The sequence below is a fragment of the Lissotriton vulgaris genome, chromosome 12, assembly GCF_964263255.1.
Source record: "Lissotriton vulgaris chromosome 12, aLisVul1.2, whole genome shotgun sequence".
NCBI lineage: Eukaryota > Metazoa > Chordata > Amphibia > Caudata > Salamandridae > Lissotriton > Lissotriton vulgaris.
Window position 1 is genome coordinate 273,769,506 of NC_141700.1, and position 23,723 is coordinate 273,793,228.

Genomic DNA, 23,723 nt, shown 5'->3' on the forward strand with positions numbered 1-23,723 from the left:
GACTCCGTTTCCTCTGCTTTCTGGTTCTTCACATCTCCGATCCACCCGGACACTTTTCCTCTGGTCGCCTGCAGCACTTCTTCGCAGCTCTCCATTGGAATTGACGACGAAACCGGACACGAAAAGACACTTATGGGCCCGTCTTCCCTGGGTGAGGTAGCACGAGTACTCCTGTGCTCCCGTGGGTATCGACTCTCCAAGTGTCCTAGTCTAAAAGGGTTCCATCGTAGTTCACCTCCTTGCAACCTTAATCTTAAAATTGTAACCTTTTCATTTCCCATAGAAAGTCAATGGTTACCCGCAGCTGCGTTTAGACACTGCACGCGTCTCCCATGGGCCTCCTACATCCTAACATTTGGTTGTTCTGAGTAGCCCCAGCGATTCCACAGGCCCCAAGCCTGCTTCCTAATTCTCACGTGGTTCTTATACCACTATTTTAGTATATGGATTGGGAGGCCCCTAGGGCAAAACGCATACTGTGCAACTTATTGTATGCTAATCAAGTTCCTTGTATTGTACTTTTACCTCTGACCTCATAAAGAGTGCAGAGGGGTTGTGTTTAGAATAAATACATATATATTTGATATATACCTTGTGTTGTTGTGCTTTCATTTGGTACTCAAGAGATTATAAATGGTAAAACAAATTTCTTAACTCGTCTCCAAGTCTTAGCCTGAAGGCTGCTCTCCACAGGTACCACTAGGATAGCTTTCTATAAGGTTGAATTTACGACCTACCATCAATAAGGGTCGATTAGACTGGTGCAAGGTGCCCACTAGAATAGTGGACATCATATACCAGGCTAACTTCTCACAGAGGCTATGACGGAGTCTGCTTTAGCTTCTTGGCATACGTACATTGGATCCTGATTAGAATGTCTGTACTTCAACAGTCTCAGGCTCACCATTTTTCTTGCAGCAGGAGAGATGAACTTTTTCACCACAAAATCAACAAAGTGAGGGAACAAAGGCAAAAAGAGCCTTCGAGCATCTTGCAGTTGCACCATCTCCATAATGACAGACTGGATTGAAAGGCCTCATCCTGTATATTGAGATTTGTCACTTCCCTAAAAGGGCATCATGGAAGATGATGGGAGTGTGTGGGATGTGTAAATAAGTCATTTGAATGTGTGGAAGAAGAGGTAGATGGAGACCACCTTCTATTATGTCTTCTAGGAGAAGTTACTTAAGAGGAGGGACGATTCAGGGGTTCTAGCCAGGTCTGATGGATGTGTTGAAATCTAGAACCATATTCCTAAAGGGTGACACAGAATTGCCCCTGGATATTATCGCTGGTCTATGAAAAAGATCCAAGGGAGAAAGTGGCACCTGAATAGGATCTTCGGGAGGAATTATCATTCTAGGTGAGACCGATGGTGAAGCAAGGAAGAAAAGGTGTTCAAGAGGACAGTTGAAAAAACCACATGCCTCTGACTGCCTCAACATTGATCTTCAAAAGCAAGTACCTAGACACCAACCTTCTAGAGATGTCTTGAAGTTGAATGCTTCGAAGTCGTGTGTTCTGATGTCAAGTGGGAAGACATCGATCACTTCAAACGCACACGCAAATGTTTCAACTGCGATTGTCTTGAAACCATGGAGAACTTCAGTGGATGACGTGCTTGTGGCATCAATGTTCTACATGCAGCTGATCACATCCGTGCCAAACCATGCTTTGAGATGAGTGATGCGGACTGGTGATCTCAGAAGAGCCAAGAGAATCTACATATAATGGTGGAGACTCTCTTATTCTCCCTGGGTCTCTCTTCTGAAATTCTTTTCCGGGGAACACACACACTCAACAGAAGGGGCACTTTCTCTGGTGAGCTTCCTATGTTTCTTTCACTCTTCCTTCACCCTGAGATCTACTAGGTTTCCTCTTAGATGAATATCCTCACACTATTTGATCATTCTTTTTGTTGTTTTCTGAAAATATTTACTTTCCGTAACATAATTTGACACGGGTAAAAGGACCAAACACACAGAATGTGGGTAAGAGGAAGCCTTCTTCCTCACACAAGAGGGATACCTTAAAAAAGAGATGGCATTTGAGTACAAAACACCTTTAAAAGTGACAACAATTGAAGGTAAAAGTTTCAAACGCTTTAAAGATGTCAAACAAAGATTGTTCAAGTTCAGCCCTGAGTAGAGAACCTAAACAAACAGGGTGAAACCCCTCAGAGGTGTTCAAAGATTCATTCAACACGTCAGAAAAAAAGGAATGAGGCTATGAGGCAAACTGCTAACACAGTGTACACTGAGTGATGGAACCTGATGGCATCTTAAAGCACCGGTGCATGTTGTTCAACCTATTGGACTTTGAACTTACCAGCCCCTTTTCCTTCATGCTTCTCACCGTCATGTACGGGTTTGAAAGGTTATATCTAACACTCCAGCACAGTCTTTGGCTAGGTGGTGCAATGCTGCCATTTGTAATATTTAACAAGCATTGAAAATGCAAAAGGTCTCGCATTTGTTTGAGCTAGAGCTATTGGCACTGCAAATGGCAATGTCTTTTACCTATGTGTTTGGAATGTAAGTATGCAGTGTGTATTGGAATTATGTGTGTTGGATTGGATTAGTTAGCGGGAGCCTCAGTTGGTCATCGCCTGTGCACTGCTGGTGCTGACTCTGCCAATGGCCCAGGGAGGAGGGTCCGCAATGTTTTTGGAAGGTGCCGGAGAGCTACAAAAGCACAGGAGGCCTATCTTAGCCCATCATAGACTGGAGAAGACTGGGCTGTGCCACCTCCCTTGGTTACAACCACAGTCCGCAAGGATTTCGGCTATTCACCTGGTCTCTCTCCCTCACCTCCCGCCTATCTCCAGGCGGTCCTCAAGCAAAGACGGAAGAGTCGAACTGTAAGTGTTTTTTTTTTAATTCCCCTCTTCCTATTCATCTTTACTTCTAGAGGTCTCCCACTAACAGTGCTTTCCCCGTCCCTTGCTGTGTGAGTTGGGGGCCCATATTGAAATCTGTCTAGCCGAATTTAATATGGGGAAGAGAGCTATCAAAGACAAGCAACAAGTGTTACCACAGTCAATACCTCCTCCTCTACTGCAAACCTGCATGGATCGGATGCTTCAGATGGCCATAGGGTTAATATCTACAGAGAGAGAACAAACTGAAAGACAGTTGACCCCTGTTCATCGCCGCATCCCAACAGACCAGACCAGGCCCCACCCTCAACTAGTAGAGTCCTGGAAAGCCCCCCTGTTATCTTTACAACTAGCAGACACTGCCACTGAAACTGTTTCCAAACCAGTTGCATGGTACGGGGTGTGATCAAGGGCCCAACCAAGAACAACAAATCCAAACAATCAGTATGGGTGGGAGTAAAGCGGAATAAATTTAACGAAGGGTCATCTGCCAGGATGGCTATACAGAGCAACCCGGTTCTGAACATTGGCCAAGCCCAAGGTGTGCTACCAGATATTCCATTTTCGCCATGGTTGACAAATCTGTTGGAGGAGCTTCGAGGTCAAATTCGAAATATTGTGAGAGACGAGCTTGTCCCTCTGGTGGCCCGCCTTGACAAGCTGACCAATCTGTAAGGTTACAGTGGTGGAAATTCACCCGCAATACCCACGTCAGTGAGAGTTAGTGAACCCAACGTTCCCTAACTTATTGGCACAGGTGTTTTAGAGGAGATGGAAAGGCCCAAAGCACAAATAGAGGTGGACTTTATCATCCCAGACCAAGCGAGTGGTAGTATAGGGTTTGGACCCAAGCAGGGGGAGCAGGGGGTACCTAGCAAGGATATGCCGAAGAATAGCTTGGATCGACCAGGGCTCCTGAGTGAGGGGTGTGGGCTAGGAGACGGTCTCCCCATTATCAATCTTCCACCTGCTTCATCGCCAAATGTTATTATTTTGGCTGGAGTACCAGAAACCAAAGCAGGCCAGAGAGAATCTCAGCTAGAACTTAAAAATAAATGCCTCCACTAGCTTGCACGGTACCTCTAATTCACCTACACATACGCAGGCGAAATACTCATGACCCGTAGGGTTAGTTGGGTGGGCAAAAGACTCAAAGATCTAAGTGGGGACTGTGCTGTAATTAACTTAAAAAACCCAAGGATTGTTCAGCACCTTTTACAACGGAACCCTACTGCCCAGGATTCTGGTACAATTAGGCTACTCGCACTCACCCACTTTTATATTAAAAGTTTAACACCACAAGTAAGAGAGAACCAATATATTACCCAGATGGAGCAGTATCATAACCAACCACCACTGGAATATGGGTTCCAATACCTGAGACCGCTAATATTCACTGTGCCAGTGGTAAACAGATTTGGGATTTTGGAGGACATTGATTGACTAATACCAAACTCTAGCCCTTCCCGGTGTCTATCTACCGAAGGGTTCCTTGAATGAGGGGCTCATGGGACTCATGGTCTAGTCCCCTGGTCAAGTCAGCTGGTCTATATAGGACAGAGCGGGTAAATAGGAAGGAGCGAATGAGTGAGATTTCATGGGGCAGAGAAAATGGTGTAAAGAATGAGGAGCCCGGACCCTCAAGCCTGAGTCGCAGTGACCATCCTACGTATACACACTCCAGCTCTGTTAACACACACGTACAGACTAATACATCAGGACCACTAGACAGTCTCACTACTAGCTCTAAGGGAGTCTCCCAAGAAAAACCCCACCCTAGCTCCGTAGGTTCCCCGGCCAGAGTAACACCCATGAAATACCAGAACTTCAAAGCCTTGAAACCTTCAGGATGGAGCAGGTTTCTCCCTCCAGACTAGCGAGTACTTGTCATACTGTCCTGACCGAAATGGCACAACTCTTGGAGCTTGTTTCCATAGGAGCCATTTTAGCCAGACAACATGATCCAAACATAATGAGGATGCTTTCTTGGAATGTCACAGGCCTTAAGATCAAATTAGGCAATCCAGACTGTGGCGGATTTTGTTGGAGAGTTTGATATATGTATTTTTCAGAAAACATGGTCAATGGAGGAGACTTTGCATACAGGGTTTGCAACTTTTAATATTGTTGCCACCTCAAAGGGAAGGGATAGACATTCCTGGGCCTGTGTATTTGGGTAGGTTCCCACCTAGGGTGCAAGACCACCCAACTCAAGTCCTCTTCAGCTGACATCTTGTGTATTACCCTTACTTACTTGCCCAACCATAAAGGGGCTCTGGTCAATGTCTACCCGAGGCCTGTGAGGACAGGCCATGAATCCCCGACCCTAGACTATCTAGATCGCCTAATTCCCACACTCACTGAAAATGCTATTGTAGTCATAGGGGTGATTTTAATTGCCAATTCGAGCCAATGAAAAGATCTTTATGATTCACCACCTATTGAGGAGGATGAGATTTGGGCTATCCCAGATCCCAATATTTCCCCAATCAGTGCATGGACACCGCTGGCCTACAGTTCAAGTTATTTACCCTAAACTATTCTCTGGGAGACACACTTTCAATAGGGTTGGTCACTCTTCCATATTAGATTATATCCTGATTGAAACAAGGATGTGGGATAGGGTTGTTGACTTCACTGTCTTACTACTGCATGACAGTGATCACAACGCTCTAACCCTGGAACTGCAGATGCTACCATCTGTGAAGCACACTGACCCCTCGGGGGCGAGCTAAGGTCAAGCTGACCTAGTTCAGCTGCAGCTGTCGGGAAGCAAAGCGGGCCTTGATAGAGGCCATAAAATCTAAGAGCACATCCTAAATCAGAACTGCGAGAGCGGTCTCTAAAGACACCTTGCCCTTGCAAAGAAAACATGGGACATGGACCAATGGGCATCTCTGAAGCAGGCCTTAGAGGACAAGGACATGAAAGCCTTTTGAAATCTTGTAAGCACAGGTAGCAGAACTGGAAAGGTGGCCCAGGAGCCCAATACAGCGGCTGATAGCTGGAAATAAAATTCAGGCCCTTTACGTTTTGTTGGAGACTGGGGCTAGCTCCCAGACCTTAGAAACCCAGCCATTATCTAACCCCCTTACAGTGATTCCTGAGCTGACCTGGTCAGAAGTCACCAGTGCTGTGAGAAAAAACGCGTCCAGTAAAGCCCCAGGTCTGGACAAGATACCTGGGGCTCTATACTACAAGGGATGGCACTTCCTACAACCTGGGCTGGAGTGGAGATACTCTCAATATATAAAAAAAGGGTACCTGGTTGGCTGAGGTAGGTACACCTTAGGCCAATTAGGGACCCGCGTTTCAACGTCAGGGAAAGGAAGGTCACCTTCTGAGATAGCCCCGCTCACCCCCTTGGTAGCTTGACACGAGCAACCAGGCTTATCTTCAAGGCAATGTGTAAAGTATTTGCAACCACGCTCACAGCAACCCAATGATGACACCACAAATAGACTCCACACAAGTTTTACAAAAACAAGTTTAAACTTTATATAAAAAGATATACGATAAGACCACACAATATAAATCTAACATATGCGTATTGTAATATTCCTCCTGGCCGGTTGTTAAGCCAGCCAGCTCTTGTGAGTTTCTGGCGATAATAATGAGCATGTTATGCAGATCGTAATACTAGAATCAGGCACTTTTGCAATGTACAAATAAGGCAATGCGTACGCAAAAATCAGGCACTTTGGGATGTAAAAATAATGCAATGCGTAGCACGACAATCAGGTACTTTGCAATGTAAAAATAATGCAATGCGTAATACAACCACCAGGTACATCGTTATACAGATGTGAGGCAATGCGAAATACACTAATCAGGTAGTTCGTTATGCAAGAATAATACACTGCGTAATACGCTAATCAGGTAGTTCGTTATGCAGAAACAATGCAATGCCTCATGCGACAAATAGGTAGTTCATTATGCAGAAACAATGCCATGCGTCATACACTAATCAGGTAATTTGTTATGCAGGAAAGATGCAATGGGTAATACACTATAAAGGAAAAGTTGCCTAAGGCAAGGCGATAACTTGAGCTACTATGGACAAAGAAACCATGGACAAACAGATTGCTATACACATACAGTAAACAATGACAGAGATATGATGTTCAATGATTTAATTTGTAAAAAAGTAATCATTAATATTTTATATAAATATTTTTCTGTATATATTTAAAATACATTTCTTGGCATGAATTGATGATCATAATTATTTTATATAGCAATGCTAACCAAGTAATGCAAACTTCATTGTTGTGCTTTCTTTCTCTTATAGTACAATGTATTACACCGAGTTGATCTAAGAATAGGTAAAAGTGGAGTTTAGTCCTAAATAGATGACACACAGAAGCATCGACATAAACTGGCGGTCAATTATATAAACACTACGCACGTTTTGGCAATGCCTTCTTCAGGGGTCCGTCTCAGTTAAAATCTGCTGAAATACTGAAGGTAAATATGTCTTAAGATTTGAACTTCCTTTACTTCATGGAATAGTGTCTTTATTCAAGCTAATGCAGCATATTTTGCGTTTGGATTTTACTATATGTAGGATATTTAATGGACAAACAGATGGAGCTGGGTTTTTAATAAAACCAACGAGCTGGCGGTGAGCTCCTGATACATCTAGCTCACTGTGGCAGCAAGCCGCTGATATGATGAGTCTCTGTGTCAGGTGTAAGCCATGATGTTCTTCACAGGATAAAAAACGATATTCACATGGAGGATTAAGGATGAGCTCTCAGAGTCCAGCTCCTTGCGATAGGTCCGTGATGCAAGAGGTTCCTAGAAAGCTGCTGTGCATAATACACTAATCAGGTACTTCGTTATGTAGAAATAATGCAATGCGTAATACAGCAATCAGGTACTCCGTTATGCAGAAATGGAGTAATACATACTACACCCCGGTCCGATCACGGTGCCTCAGGCTGTCAATCCGCCACTCGTGCTCACTCGCAGGTAGCCTCTGACAACAGTTGTCCCCCACCACGGATATGGCATAACACAAAAAGTGCAGCTCTGCGCTCCGGCCCGGTGCTGGCACTCCCTTGGAAATACGGGCCGCGATACAAGCCAAAGCAGAGGCTCGCGCTGCTGAAGTGAGAGAGAGGCAGAGAGCGTCTCCCTCCGAGCCCGTGCCCCACCCCAGGAGTCGACACACATTACCTGGGGGGTGCAAACTCACTCTCCTCTCCTCGTCCAGTGGTTTGGGCCTCCAATGCAATATTTGGGACTTGGCAACAGCGGGCTCGGGCCGGCGGTTCAACTCCTCTAGGGTTGCCGGTCCAGGCCGCTATAAAGAGCTCAGGCTGCCACAGGGCACACGCACACTGCGTCGCTGAGACTTCCATGAGCTTCGGGTGCACGTTTACCGGGCACTCCACGCGAAGGTCTCAGGCTGCATGAAAATCACGCGCACAGTGTCACGGAGACTCACTTTAACTCTGGGTCAACGATAACAAGGCAAATCCTCACGAAGGTCTCATGGTGCACAACGCACACGCACACAACGTCAATTAGACTCACTTGGATTCCGGATGCACAATAACAAGGCAAATCCTCATGAAGGTCTCGCGTGCACAATGCTCACACACACAGCATCCATGAAACTCACTTGGATTCTGGTGCACACGATAAGGGAAATGCTCATGAAGGTCTAACGGTGCACAACGCACCCAGCGTCGATGAGACTCACTTGGATTCCGGTGCACACGATAACTGGACAATCCTCACAAAGGGGTTCAGGCTGCACAAAGCACATGCACACCACATCACTGATCCTTGCTTGGACTCCAGATGCCCACAATCACAGGGCACACCTCACAGTTCTCAGGCTGCAACAAGCATGCAAACACAGTGCCGCTGAGACTCTCCTGGAAACTTCTGTGTTCCTGTGTTTCCGCAACAGAGAGCCAGCTCACCTTGGGCCCTTGGGGATAAGTTACTTCAGGACACAGCACACAGTAAAGTCCTTTAAAGCAGGGGGACACAGCACACAGCAAAGTCCCTTTAGCCTTTCCTTGGTGGTTAAAACAGCAAACTGCAGGCCAGCCCAAGAACACACAGCAATGGTCAGTCCTCTCCTTCAGTCTATTCAGTTGTTTCTTCCTTGGCAAAGGTCCTCTTGACCACGAAGTAGCTCCAGTCTTGTTCACACTTGATCAAGCCATTCTCCAAAGTTCAGGGCTTCAGCTCTCATAGTTATACCCCTCAATGGCTTTGAAGTATTTCTGTTGAGGGGCACTGACCCATGTTCAACCCAGTTCTGGGTGCCTCCCTGACAGTGACACCTTCTTCCTTTGATTAGTGGGGGTCTGGATTCTCAATCACTCAGCAGGAGATGGGACAATTGTTTTACAGCAGCAACCCAGGCCTCTTCACCTCTAGGGGTTTCTCCTCCCTCTACACTCCAGATGCAGGTCAGCCTTTTGCTGTCACACCTCCTCCCCTGGGTCAAGACATTCCCCAGATCCTATCGCTTTCAAATCCAGACAGTCAATGCACAGCCAGTCAGAGACACACAGAAATGTTAGAGCACAAAAACTCAGCCACTTCTAAAAGAGTGGCTTCTAAACACACAATGCAAAAAAACACTTTCATAAAAAGATGTGTTATTACATTATGAGTTCAGGCATACTAAACTTCACCTTTTCATCTTAAGCCTTTGGGAAGATAGGCTGGAAAACATATTACACAGTCTTCCCATTCTATCCTATGGGCAAAATGGCCATTCCACAGTGAAAAACGAAATGGAGATTATTTCACTGTCAAGACATGGCACACACCTTAGAACAGGTCTTACCTTGCACATGCACTGCACCCTGCCCAGGGGGTACCTTGGACCTACCATAGGGGTGTCTGATGTGCATAGAAAGGGAAGGGTAAGGTCTGGCAAGTGAGTGCTCTTGACAGAACAACATGGCAGTTTAATAAACTACGCGCAGGTACTGCAATGGCAGGCCCGAGTTCACTGTTTAAGGTTACTTGTGTGGGTGGCACAATTAGTGCTGCAGGCCGACTAGTAACATTTGCATTACCAGCCCTGGCACACATAGTGCACTTTACTACGGACTTTACTAGTAAGGCAAACATACCAATCATGGACAACCAATTACCATTAGACTTTACACAGGGAACACTTGCGCTTTGAGACTGTTTAGCAGTGGCAAAGTGTCCAAAACCTCTAAGTTGGCAAAACAAAATCTATCACAGTACCAAAAATAGAGGAGGTAGAGGAAAAAAATCAGGGGTAATCACGCCAAGAAATGCCAGTTCTTGCAGTCCCCATTATTGCCCATCAATTACAGACCTATAAGTCTGTCAGACGTAACCCAGAAAATCTTTGCAAAGATTCTGTTGGGCTGCCTGAAGGCCTGGTTGGAGGAACACAAAATCATGAGTCCCCTACAAGCAGGCTTTATGGAAAAAATCCTCCACTGTAGACCAAATATTTAGGCTTCAAACTCCTTTATTGGAAAACGGTGCATTTGGACGGTGGTAGTCAATATTTGGTCTTTGTGGATCCTAAAAGAGCTTTGGACCTAGTGCCCAGAGATGCACTTTGGGTGGTGTTAAGTGATCTCAGGATTCCCCACTATCTCCTGAATATGTTAAGGAGATTGCATGAGGTTAATTATGCACAAATTAGATATGGTAAGCATGGGGAATTAACCTGTTCATCCCAATAAAGAGAGTTAGGCAGGGTTGTGTGCTGGCCCCCACCCTGTTTTGTCTTTATATTAACGAATTGGTTGACCAATTGAGTGGGTTGAAGGACATAGATGCTCCCAAGCTAGCTCACAAACTAATCTTGGGCACTGAAGGTCACCGATGATACCCTCCTGTTGTCCAAATCACAGGTGGGTATCCAGAGAACATTAGATGGTTTTGCTGAGTTCTGTGGAACAAGGGGGCTGGAGAGAAATATACAGAAAACAAAATACATGGTCTTTAACCCCGTTCACACAACTCGCCCAAACCTGCATATGAATGGCATCCAACTTGAGGGGGTATCTGTCTTTGAGTATCTCGGTCTCACCGTAGCAGATAAAATAGATAGGGGGCCCCATATGGTCAAATCCAGTCTCAAGCTAACCCAGACCGTAGGCGGGCTGGCTAAGCTTTACAGAAATTCCTTGCACATGCCAATAGGACCTGTTCTAGAGATATATAAAACCAAACTAAGAAGTTCTGTTATGTATGGGACAGAATTATGGGGGCATTGCCCTCCGAAGAACATGAGTAAAACCAAGGATAGTTTTTTTCGACAGTTGCTTCGTCTACCAGCTAACTCCCCACTTGTCCCACTGCATCTGGATCTAGGGGTAAGACCCATTAAAGAGGAAATTGGCTGCAGACCCCTACTATTTTGGTGTGGACTTTGGGTGACCCCTGAACTGACCGAATATAGGTCAGAGCTGAAAGAAATATTGGATCTCCCTGGTATCAGCAAATTGGCTTGGTTTGGACACATCAAAAATGGTTTCCATACCTAAGGTAGAGACAGTTTCTGTAGCAGTCCGGAGGTAGCCTGCAGTGCAATCTCACGTATACAATTGGTTAGTAGCTATAGGGAGGGCAAATTTGGCCGGGATCATGAAAATCCTGTCATTGGTTCCCTTCCTGCCAAATTATTGAACGATGAGGATGCCTATAATCTGGAGTCATGCCTAGATGAAATACAACCAGCCATCGCCAGGAAGCTTTATGTCCAGTCCAGGCATGGTTCTCTTCCGCTACGAGCATTCTCCCAAAAAATGGTCCACCAGTATTGCGCTGGGGTGTTCGGCATGCAGCACGGCAGAAGAGAACAAACTTTATGTATTCTTTTTCTGCTCAGGATACCAAAAAAGTTAGACAAAGATGGCTGGTACAACTGTGTCGGAATCTGGGCACAAGGAGAAGTGAAGATACTTTTAGACTCCTGAAGTATAATACCCATCTACCAATTGTATACGCTGTCTCTCGCTTTCTATCCCCTATGCGGTGTACGCTTACGTTTTTTTTAGAAACCAGTATTGGGCTAAACGCTGATTGATATTCCTTTTAAATGTCTGTGTACAAATTTTATCATGATTTTAACACTTTTTAATCCGTTTTTTATACTGTTCATATATGTAATGTACTTTTATGGTCCTCGACCGAAATGAAGAAATTTTGGATTGAATTGGATTAGTTAGTTGTGTAATTGTGTGGCATGGAATTGTGTGGAGTGGATTGGATTTGAGTTGTGGAATTATGCGGAATGCTCTGCTGTGGAAATATATAGATAGTATGTATGTGGTACTGACTACTAGAATTATGTGGAGTGTGATTGTGTGTTATGGAGTGCAATTATACGGAATGGTATTTTGCACTGTGGAGTAGTATGTAGTGGAGTTTAATTGTATGGTGTGCTGTTGAATTTTGTGGCACAATGTGGAAATATGTGGTGTGGATTAGATGTATGTGGTGTGTTGTGTAACTGTGTTGTTGATTTGTATTATGTGGTTTGATGTCAAATTATATGGTGGGGATTGCAAATGCATTGAGTTGAATTGTACGGTGTGGAACTGTGTGGATAAGCTTTACCCATTTGGTGATGAAAGAGAAGAAATGGGTAGGAGCTAAGCTTTAGATCTGTGTGTTTGGGTGTTAAAAAAAAATGACGATTATCAGAGAGAAATATTTGGAAGATGGCCTGTTTCTTCTATGGAAGGTGGACCTGAGTTTTGGAAAATAGGTGCTTTTCAAGTGCAGTTCAAGATACAGATGAGATTTTACTATATTTTAAAAAAACAAACAAAAAAAAGAGAGAGAGAGAGAGAGAGAGATGTGTTCTGGGTACCCGTATGCGGGTGGCAATATTCTACATTTATGACTATCTGTGAATATCATACAATGCAGAACTGTGGTATACCATAGTCTAGAGAATGCAGCCAAACGGTACCCTGCTTCTTAGATAAGCATCTGGTCACAGAAAAATGACCAGTCGTACTTCATACCTTCAAGGCATAACATGAAAAGAGAAGCAGCAAACAAGAGGTCCCTTTGTGACATATTTGAAATTTGTATCTGTTGAATGCCATTATTCACTTCTAATATCAAGTAGCAAGTGGCCTGATGTGTAACTTAACTCTTTCCATGCTCATGACGAGCTGAGCTCGTCATGAGCCACGGCGCTCCGGTGCTCATGACTAGCTCAGCTCGTCATGAGCCGTGGAACGCTCGCATGCGGGGATAATTCCCCTGCTGTGCTGAGCGTTCCACAGGAACAGGTGTGGTCATGACGAGCTGAGCTCGTCATGAGCACAGGAGCGCCGTGCCTCATGACGAGCTCAGATCGTCATGAACATGCGGGCGCCGTGCGTTTCCCCCCTCCCCCCCAGCACAGCGGGAAAATAACCCCAGCAGCGAAGGGGTTAAAAGGGTGTACAAAAGACACTACATAAGGCTTATTAACTGCACCATATTTATATGCCCAGTTCAGTCTATCTGTATTCCTACAGAAGAGTAAATGAGAGAGTTGAAGACTGAGGAGTGATGGTGCTGTTTCACAAAAGGAGATTGCTGCTTCAAGTTACTGCCTAGACAACATTTCAAAATTTGGTCTGTTATTGGCAGTGGAAGCCACATCACAATGATCATAGGGAGGGAATGTATAGCTTTCACCATTTCCCAGTTTACCGGTCTCCAACTTCCATACAGTCACCTAGGTGCTATTGTGGTGGTGATGGGTAATGGCAGAAGAGGAGCAATGTGGAAGCGCGGGTGGCGATGACAAACAAAAGCTGACCCTTTCATCATGCTAGTTCACTCATTAGGGTGAGGTTGTAGTACTGCCAGATGAATTGGGCTGGGCCTAAATAACTGAGCCCTTACCAATAAAACGGATTTCTAGTAGTGGCTGTATTTGCTTTTCTATTGTGCTGAATCTGGAACAGAAGATCATTAGCAGTTGGAGTGATACTAGCATGGTGAAGACCAGTAGGAAACACTAAGGGGCCAGTTACGATGCGGCCAGGAAAAACTCTCACCGATGGTCGAAGCCTTCCGGGCTGCATCGTAATCGGCCCCTGGGTTTACTTTCCGACTGCTACATTACAATGCTGGCGGCCAGAAACTAAACCAGCCGGTCATTTCGGCTGGCTTCTGACGGACTCAAGGAACCCGTTGACCAGGCGGAGCCGGCTCGTAATCCCAAAGGGCAGGCCTTTCCACCCTTGGGATTACGATGCAAGGTTTCCAGCATGGTTTCCATTCCGGTGTGTCCGACATGGAAACCATGTCAGAAAGCGTGTTTGGGGGCCCCAGCAGGGCCTCCTTGTGTGTGCAGGCTCTGGTTGGGGACCAAAGGGGCACCTATGGTTCCCCCTGTTGATCCTTGCATCCGTGGGAGGCACCTGAAGTGCCTGCCACTAGGTGTACGGATAAACAGCACCTCCCATTTCCCTATAGGAGCATGCATTACGGCCCTAATGCATGCTCCCCTAGGGAAATGTAGGAATGTGACTGAACAGTGTTCGGTCGCATCCTAATTTTGCGGTCAGGACCACTGACCAGAGGTCTCTCGGTCCCAGGACCGAGACAGTGTTGGGCGGACTTAAGACCGCCGACATCTTAATTAGGTCCCAATTCACAAATCTATAGAGTTTATGTAGATGTCCCACAGATGGTAACAAGGGAGAGTTAAGGAAATCGTACAAAGGATATACATATTAACATACCTTCTGTGAGCTCTTGCTGTGCTCTTGAAGTAACCATTTGCTCCTGTCTGTGTTCTCGTCTGAGGCAATAATCCCGGAGTGGTTTAGTGTTACTTAAACACTGGAGCACTGCATTCATGAAACACTGTAAAAGAAACAAAAACGTATTAATAGGAAGGTGGCCAAAGTCAGAGACATCTGTCATAGGGAAATGCATATAGCTGGGATCACTTCACTGCTTTCCCTCTGTACACCTATACTCTTAGAATAAGTGCCCCCACCCATGCTGTTCTTACACAATTTAAGTTCTTTAAGTAATCTCCTGGAAAACAAGCATTGTCAAGCTATCTGGTAATCACTCTAGCATATCTGAACAAACCTCATGGACTGCACAGTTTGTTCAATTTGTTCTCTTTTAAAGGACATAGCAGTCCTGTCTGTATGCACTTTATCCGTTTAACCACAAGTTTAAATTTGACAATCTTGCATAGCCCTCTCTCTGTCTGTGCGAGTGAAAAGAAAAGTAAGTTAAACGCTCCAAGAGGATTTTACTATGTGTTCTGCAAAATTATCATTTGTTGAAATTTACAAAGAATTGCAACCAACCGTCACATCATCCGAGGAGTACACATTAAGCAAACATTTGTAAAACACTGAAAATATAACATGCACATTTTGGAATAAGTAACTACTACATAATGCATTTACTGGGTGTGTTATTCGACGAAAACGGCACTTGGGTGGCACAGCGTGCACTTAAGAAAAAGATTTTAGCAAGAGCCCCAGGAGCCACACTGGACGTTGCTAGAAGATTAGGGAGTAAACCCATACCACCACTGCTGAAGATTTATAATGAGAAATGCGTCTCCATGACAGTGTATGGAAGCGTGGTATGGGGCAACAAGGAATGCAATGAACTACAAGGAGTTGAAAATAAACACGTACGAAAACTCTCAGGGACAGATTTACAAGCCCCATGCGACACTTTAACGCCGCCCTTGCGTCACTTTTGTGACGCAGTGGCGGCGTAAACCATGCGTCACGCTGCGACTTATTTACAACGTGACGCATCAAGGCAGATGCGTCACGTTGTAAAGCCCTGCACCACATGAAACCTGCTTCAGGTTTCAGGTGGGCGTTTTGTCGCAGGGTGGGCGTTCCCTCGCAGGAAAGCTCCGTAAAACTGATGCAGTGAAATCTACAAGATTCACTGAGTCAGTTTTACGACGCTGTTGCGTCAAATCCTTATGCCTGCTTGAAGCAGGCGTAAGGAGTGACGCACCACGTTAAGAATTTGGGGTCCCTGTGCATTGCAGGAGCTGCGTCGCGCTTGCAACGCGACTCCAGCAATGTGCCGCCCGTATGAATGAATGAATGAAGTAGTGCTTATATAGCACGTTGCTACCCTGAGGCCTCGTAGCGCTTGTGGACCGCAAAGGGAGGGCAAGTTACTTAGGACATATTGCAAAACAGATGGGTTTTAAGAAGTTTGCGGAAGGCCAATAGGTTTGATTCAGCGCGCAGGGTGGGGGGCAGAGAGTTCCAAAGGTTTGCCGCATTCATGGAAAAGGAACGTCCGCCCCACTTGGCGCGACGGACCTTCCTAGTGGTAGCAAGGAAGGCTGAGCTTGAACGCAAATTTCTTAACGGCTGGTAGGGGGTGATGAGGGAGTGTGAAATAGCTGGGCCAGATTTCCACATGGCTCTGTGAGCCAGACACATCGATTTAAACTGAACTCTGGCCCGAATCGGGAGCCAGTGAGGCGTTCTAAGAGCAGGTTTTGCAGATTGTCTCCTGGGAATTTGGAGTAGTAGGCGGGCTGCACAGTTCTGGATTACCTGAAGTTTTTGTAGGGTTGCCTGCGGGGCACCCAGATACAATGCGTTTCCGCAATCCAAGCGGGAGAGTATTAAGGCCAGCATCCTCAACAGGCCAAAGCAGACAGCTGCTAGCTTAGTGGCCTGGTGGCCAAAGCTCAGAGAACTGTTGAGCCACATGCTGAGGCTCTTTATCTGCTGCTTAGGAGCAGGCATTGGGGCAAGACAGGCTGGCCAAAGCGGAGCCGCTAGGGGAGATGGCAATTTTCCTAGGAACATCAGCTCAGTCTTGTCATCGTTAAGTTTGAGTTGGGACCTTTCCATCCACTCTGCAACTGCCTCCAGGCAGCTGCCAAGAGAGCTGGATGAGCCATCTGGATGGCTTAGAGATACCACCAGCTGGGTGTCGTCTGCGTATGTTATAATCTGTATGCCGAAAGGGCTGACTACCTCAGCTAACGGCGCCATATAGGTGTTAAAAAGTGTGGGGCTCAGGGAGGAGCCCTGAGGAACCCCACAGCTAAGCGGCCAGCAATTCGAGGAAATGTTGCCCTCGTAGACCTGGAAGACCCGTTCTTTGAGGAAAGACCGTAGCAAAGTGAATGCCGAGTGGGACACTCCCAGACTTTTTAGTCGGTTCAGTAAGATGTTATGATCAACAGTGTCAAAAGCGGCACTGAGATCTAAAAGAATAATGGCTGTGGAGCCGCCCTGGTCCAGAAGTCGCCGCGCTTCTTCGGTTACGGCCAGAAGGGCTGTCCCCAAGCAGGGGCGGAAGCCAGTTTGTGAGAAGTGAAGCAGATTGTTGGACTCTAGATACTGTACTAGAGTGGAGTTGATATGTCTCTCTGTTAACTTACTTAGCCAGGAGAGAAGGGAAATGGGCTGGTAGTTGGATAGATTGGAGGGGTCCAGGGTAGGTTTCTTTATGAAGGCCCTCACCTGGGCGCATTTCCAGGCAAGGGGGGCCGTACCGGCTGATATAGAGTCATTTAAGGTACCCAGAATGACTGGGCATATAACATCTAGGACTAGAGAGAGGTGACGCGTGGGCGCGGAGTCTAATGGGGAGCCCGAATTCACTCTAGAGATGGTTGCTTTTAATGATGACTCATCTAGTAGAGGGAACTCTGTTAGGGCGCATGTGGGATTGGGGAGAGAACTCCTGGTGTTGGACTCTGGAAAGTTAAACTGGGAGGGGGTGAAAGAGTGGATAATCCGTTCGTTTTTTTGGTGAAAGAATTCTGCCAAATTATTGCACCGGGTCGGTGCGTCCTCTGGATTGGGTATTTTTTGGGGGATAGTGACCAGGGATTTGGCAATGCGGAAAACCTCTTTTGGGGAGTTGGAGGCTGCACTGATTTTCTACGCATAAAAGGAGGTTTGGCCAGATTTTATTTCGGACTTGTAATTCCTAATTGCCTTTCTGTAAACAGATTTCCTCCTTTCTGTTGGGTTCCGTCTCCAACTTCTCTCTAATTTTCTACAAATTTGTTTGAGTTCCCTTAGTTCAGCAGAGAACCAGGGTGCTGTTTTTGGGTTGGATTGTTTTTGGAGAGATCGCTTGGGAGCTAGCGTGTCTAATGAGTTTTGGATCCAGAGGTTAAAGTTGTTATTTGCCCTTTCTGGATCTAGACTAGTGGGTGGAATGGTTTCTTCCAAAAGATTAGACCAGTGGCTGGCGGAAAGGTTTGACCATTTCCTTTCTAAAATTAGGGTGGTGCTCTTGGGGGGGGGGGGGGGGGGATACTGGCTACAGTTTCCCAGATAAGAGGAATTAGGGAGTGGTCGGTCCAAGGAAGGGGGATGGGAGAATCAACCCGGAGGTTCCGAGCATTACTGAGCACGGGATCCAGGAGAAGACCCTTTACATGCGTCGGCGCGAATCCTTTCTGATTAAATTGGAGTTCTGAGAGACTGGATAAAAGCTCATTGGCCATATGGTCAGAGGGGTCATCCAAGTGGATGTTGAGATCCCCCAGGATGGTGTAATTTGCTGAGGGGAGAGCTAAAAAGCGGCCAGAGCTGGAAGAGCGCTGAGAAACTGTCCTGGGGGACCTGGGACCGGTAGAGCAGCAGGCCGGAGAATGTGTAGGTAGGCGAGAATTCTAAAGAAAAATTCATATTTTCACAATCTGGCAGCTCCTCGATAGAGAACCAACAGCTAAGTTGGTCCCTAAAGATTATTGCTAGCCCTCCCCCTCTACTGATTTTGCGATCCACTCTTTGAATCAGGTAGCCAGGTGGTAGGGTTTGAATGACAGCTGGGTCTACTTCATCCTGTAGCCAGGTCTCCGTGAGAAATATCGCGTCTGGTTTAAGCTCTTCTATTAACAGAGTGAGTTCCACTGCATGTTTGGGAAGTGAGCGACAGTTCATTAAGTAGAATTTTATAGGAGGAATAGCCTTCTCATTGTATGATTGGAACTTGAAATTACAGTGAGGGCAGCCAAGGGGGCTATTGGCCATATCCAGGGAGTGCAGGCCTTTAGCACAGAAAGGTCCACTTAAGTCACGAAGTGTCTGAACACTGATGAAAGGATACTTCTTAGGGAACTGCCAGGGTTCGTGGTCCCTGGACCCGGTCGGGCGCAGACGGGCTTGCCTTAGGCGCGCCCGCTGCGCGCGCCCGCTGCGCGCGTCTTGCAAGGCATCTGCTTTAAAATGTTTGTGCTGGCAGTTGCAAGCAGCTGATTGGCAGTTTGGCCCCGGAAATGGTAAATCACTTCCGGGTGCCAGAATCTCGTCCCGCGTCCCTCCAATCACTCCAAATAATGGCGGTGGACCGGGGAGCTTGGAACTAAGGGTGAGACTGTGCAAAATACAATTTTAAGTGCAAATTCAGCTTTTATAGATATGATCACGCAACACAGATTTAGACAGTGCGTTTTTAAAAATGAGAGCGAGCCCTTCTCTGGCGCTCCTTTCACAGTTTAAAAGAACTTTCCTTCCTCAAGCGCGTATGCCACAAAATGCGTCACACATCTGCCCCTCCTTGCACCATGGTGCGCCGTATTGTAAATGCGACCCGTCCGTGGTGGCGCAAGGGGTGGGATTACGTGACGCATCTGTTCTGGCGCATCCCTGCTGATTTGCAGAGATGCGCCAGGAATTGTAAATCTGCCCCTCAGTTGCTCCCTCAAACATTCCAGCCTTTATGGTGCATGCAGAATTAAGGCAGGTCTACATTACAGATAATAATGCTGCAGCTCCCTTGATATGGTGGTTAAAAATATGGTCTAGAACTGAGCCAAACCTAAATCAAATGATTTTAGATTACTGCATGAAGCTAGATAGAGCTGCATATAGTCCCTGGTTAAGCTATGTTTCTCGGCAGCTTTCAGCACTAGGGCAACCTATTAAATCAACAAAAAAAGCTGCAACCTGTGGAGGTGAAAGTTATAAAAACTCAATTCTTAACTAGGAGAAAACTGGATAGGTTATCAAATGAACTTAAGAAACCTACATGCAGACATGTTATGATGATAAGTTCCGGGGTTTTAGATAAACCTTTTTGGTCTTTTGTTAATAACTCACACCATCGTTTTCTTTTATCCAGATTTATATTTAATTGTATCCACTGGTTCCTTACTTTCTCCTAAAGGTTTCTCAAAGTTAGGAACCTTACAACCATGTGCATGTGATAATTTTTATGACCAAGATCTGTTGCACTTTATGTTCTTCTGTGGTTTTTATACTGAGTTAAGAGCAAAATATATTTTACCACTTTTAAGAAATTGCTATTTTGCACAAGTAAGACCAGCACGGATTTACCTGCAAACGCTTTCCTCCCACTTATTTGTTATAGGGTTGCAGGTTTTTTATCAGGGGTAATACGCAAAAGAAAAAATATGGGTTTGGCAATAGCAATGATTTGGAAATGTTTTTATTATAGGGATGAATTTTATCTATGCTCTTAACCACATTCGTACTGTAGTTTTAAATTATATATGCATGTGTTGTTTTCTGTGAAATGTACTTTCATGGCCAGAACATGGCCGAATAAAGTTTTATTGAACTGAGCTGAACTGCATTTACTTTCTTCTTAAACATGCTTTCTAGAAAGTTTCCAAATAAATTACATTTCTAAAATGTTGCTTCCATCTGGATGTTGTCCAAAAAAATGCTTAAAGTCTTAGTTCCCACAATATCAAAGATCCATTGTTTCTCTTTTACAGAGGGGAGAGAGGGGGGCATTCCCCCCCCCTTCTTCCTTAGTATACCCTGTCTTAATTTGGGGGGGGGGGGGGGGGTGAATTCCCACTCATTTTTGCCTCCTTAAACATCTTGAAGTACACAAGTAGTTCTACCTAAATTCTAATTTTTACATCCCAGTTTCTAACCTAGTGCCTCTACCCTTCCCATACCCTAGTACCTCTATCTCCCCAAAACCCATTCCATAGCACCTAGCTTGCTTGCCACCATTAATAGTGTTTCTGTCAAATTTCCTCACGTTAAGGTTGAGGATTGCCTCGTTTTAAAATACACCTACATAGAGTTTCACCAATCTGGATCGTCCGCTGATGTTCTCCATTTTCTGTTACCTCCAAAATGAGGAAGAGTCTACAAATATTATGTGAATACCTAGAAACTAGCAAGGATATGGCGATTACCCTCAACTTTGAAGGTTCCCCCCTCGAATGTTCATACCCAGCCCACTTGAGATTTACTTGCATGAGAAATCATACAATACTGATGAAATTTTAATGTTGACAAATCTATTTATGAGTCCAAATTCAACTTTTGTGAATATAAAATTGGAATCGTTCTTGTGCCATATTTACTCATCAGTGAACTACCTTGCCTACAATCCTATTCTTCCTGGTCACATTCTGCACTAATGAGGTGGGATTCACCTCTGAGACAGGAAATTAGTGTAGCTTTTGAGATTCCTTGCACGGCCACCCAGTATGATTGCCACAAAAGGAGCTGGTATCTCAAACTTCAAGGTCGCCAGATGAGGAATTTTCTTAACCAAGCAGTACTTGCAAGTCCTTCTTCATTCTCCTAGTCATTACTAATGAGGAAAACAAAAGCAGCCCTGTCTTCAGGCCCATAATCCTCAATTTGACAACCAAACCCAAGACACCAATCATTAGCGCACGTACACAAGTACGTATACACACACACACACAAGTATACACACACACTCACGCACCTATTGTGTTTTCCAGCCATAGTAGGTTGCAACACTTTGCTCTTCACATCTATGAGGCCTGTTATTTAATTGTCAGCAGTTATATCTCACAAAAACCGTATGTAGACAGTAAAATGGCTGATTACGAATGTTGCTGATGGTTGCACCCCAGCCATAGGTCAATGACACTCCATCTCACTGGAAGTGAATATATGAATACCAGAGGATAGATAGACAGATTAACTAGTAGTGACTCCAGAGGAGGACCGCCGAGGGAGACCAAAAGTCCTGTATTAGCTGATAAGCAAACAAACAGAACAGCTGTTTGCCAGCCAGGCAAGTTATGCTTCACAACTAGGGTAAACCTTCCCAATCAGAAATAAGACTACTGTCTGTGCACTCAGTAAGAGAAAAAGATCATAAGGAACAAGGAACAGTAACAGAAATATGAAGATACAGGAGCTCACTTCTCTAAGCCAAGACAGTGTAAACTGGCAGGACTGACAAAGGCACACAACAGGGTAAATTAGGGAAGTGCCTAGTGAGCTTACAGACCAATATGAAAGATTCAGGAAGGCTGGATTGGTACACTATCTGAAAAGACTGCTCAATTATTGCTACTTACAGGCCTTCATGGTCAGTTTCACAAAGGCAGAAACCACCCTTGTTCCCTTGGTTTGCTGCAATGCCCCTCCCCTGCAAATATAGGGAGCTAGAATGGCCCCTCTATCCATGCATTATGATATTTGCCATGAATACAGCTAGAGGAGATTGGGGCACTAGCTGTCACTGGTTAAAAGGACAATATCAGTAGACCACACTTAAAGCTGTGATTCATTTTCAGATCCATCTTAAGGCCTTAGGAGCACACATGCAGGAACGCCACTAAAAGGTAGAGAGGTGCCCTAGTCCATGGCAAAAAAGCCCATAGGGTACAACATAGCCCAGAACATGAGGAATGGCATGGCAGTATGTCAGTTGCAAATGAAACAATGGCACTAATGGAATGGAAGGAACATACTAATGATTGATCAAAATTCCATCTGCTGAAAAAAAGTTCCATGTAAGCCACACTCTGGGCATTTTTTGTTGGTAAGATGTTATAACATGGATGGTAGTGGAAGAGATACCTTCTCCTTCAACAGTGCAGAGAAAAGTCATATAGACGGAGGCAAGAACTTGTCAGATCTTGAAGTTGCAGGATGTGTTTATAACCTCTATAGAAACTCTTACAACCACAAGAGCCAAAAGAGCCCCAAAATCAGAAGTGGGGCTCTTCTGACTAAAGTTAAAAATACAGACCTCTCATGGAAACATGCTAGGAAGCCAAATGATGACCTTCCTTCGATAAACTTGTGGGATAGCATTTGAGGGAGGCCCACATATGAACCAGATGGGGCTAAAACAAATGGTCTTAGTCAGTCAGAAGACTGGTGCTGCAGAACTTGGGCACCAGGAATATAATTAACCACACCCAGTCTCCACCCAGTCACAAGCACATGAATCACATTCCTTCTCCAGAAGACTGACAATTACCTTCCATAAATACTCAAGCTCGTCTGTCCCAGCAGTTAAAATATAATATTGTCAGGACTCAACCCTGCATGTTCAGAACCAAAGTCTGACAGCAAATCCTTTGCCACAAGGGAAAACCATATGGACTCCTCCGATTCATGAAGGAATAAATCAACATGTTTCATCACTTCGTCCCCAAAGGTCAGGCTCCTAAAAAAGATAGTTGCAAACCAAACCAAACCACCAGATGGGATACGAATTTAAAGCTGTATCATTAAGTGAATCTAATAGTTTTAGCTGGAGATGGGAGTGCCATAGCAGCTCATGTTGCCAATGCCCATGGAGGCATGGTAGACCAGACTCGGTGAGCTCCTGTGCTGGCCCAGGGTCAATCAGCCTTCCCGAAGATAACACAACTAAGGAGCCACCGCTAAGCAAAGCTCAGGCACTTCATGACATCAGCGACCCTTCCTGAATATCAACTTCCAGATCCTTTCTGGCAGTTTTACTCGCACCGACCCTACAGCCTAACGCAGTGTCTACTTCCAAAATGGCAGTGGGGAGCTGGAATGGACTTTCACATCAGCAACTGCTTCCTCCTGGAAGCCGCTGGGAACTGAAGCGCTCCCTTGAGCGTGCAGACACAACTCTATAGGAGGTTTGGGGGCGTGCATCC

The 23,723-nt window shown here is 45.4% G+C and overlaps 1 protein-coding gene across 2 annotated transcripts in view; it reads right to left on the reverse strand.

The window, feature by feature from the left end:
- USP21 (ubiquitin specific peptidase 21) overlaps window positions 1–23,723 on the reverse strand; it is a 558,274-nt gene that overhangs the window by 346,862 nt on the left and 187,689 nt on the right. For both annotated transcript variants that reach the window (XM_086945031.1, XM_086945032.1), the window contains exon 6: window positions 14,599–14,722. In XM_086945031.1, the coding sequence (XP_086801157.1) occupies window positions 14,599–14,722 (124 nt within the window). The remainder of the gene's footprint in view (window positions 1–14,598; window positions 14,723–23,723) is intronic.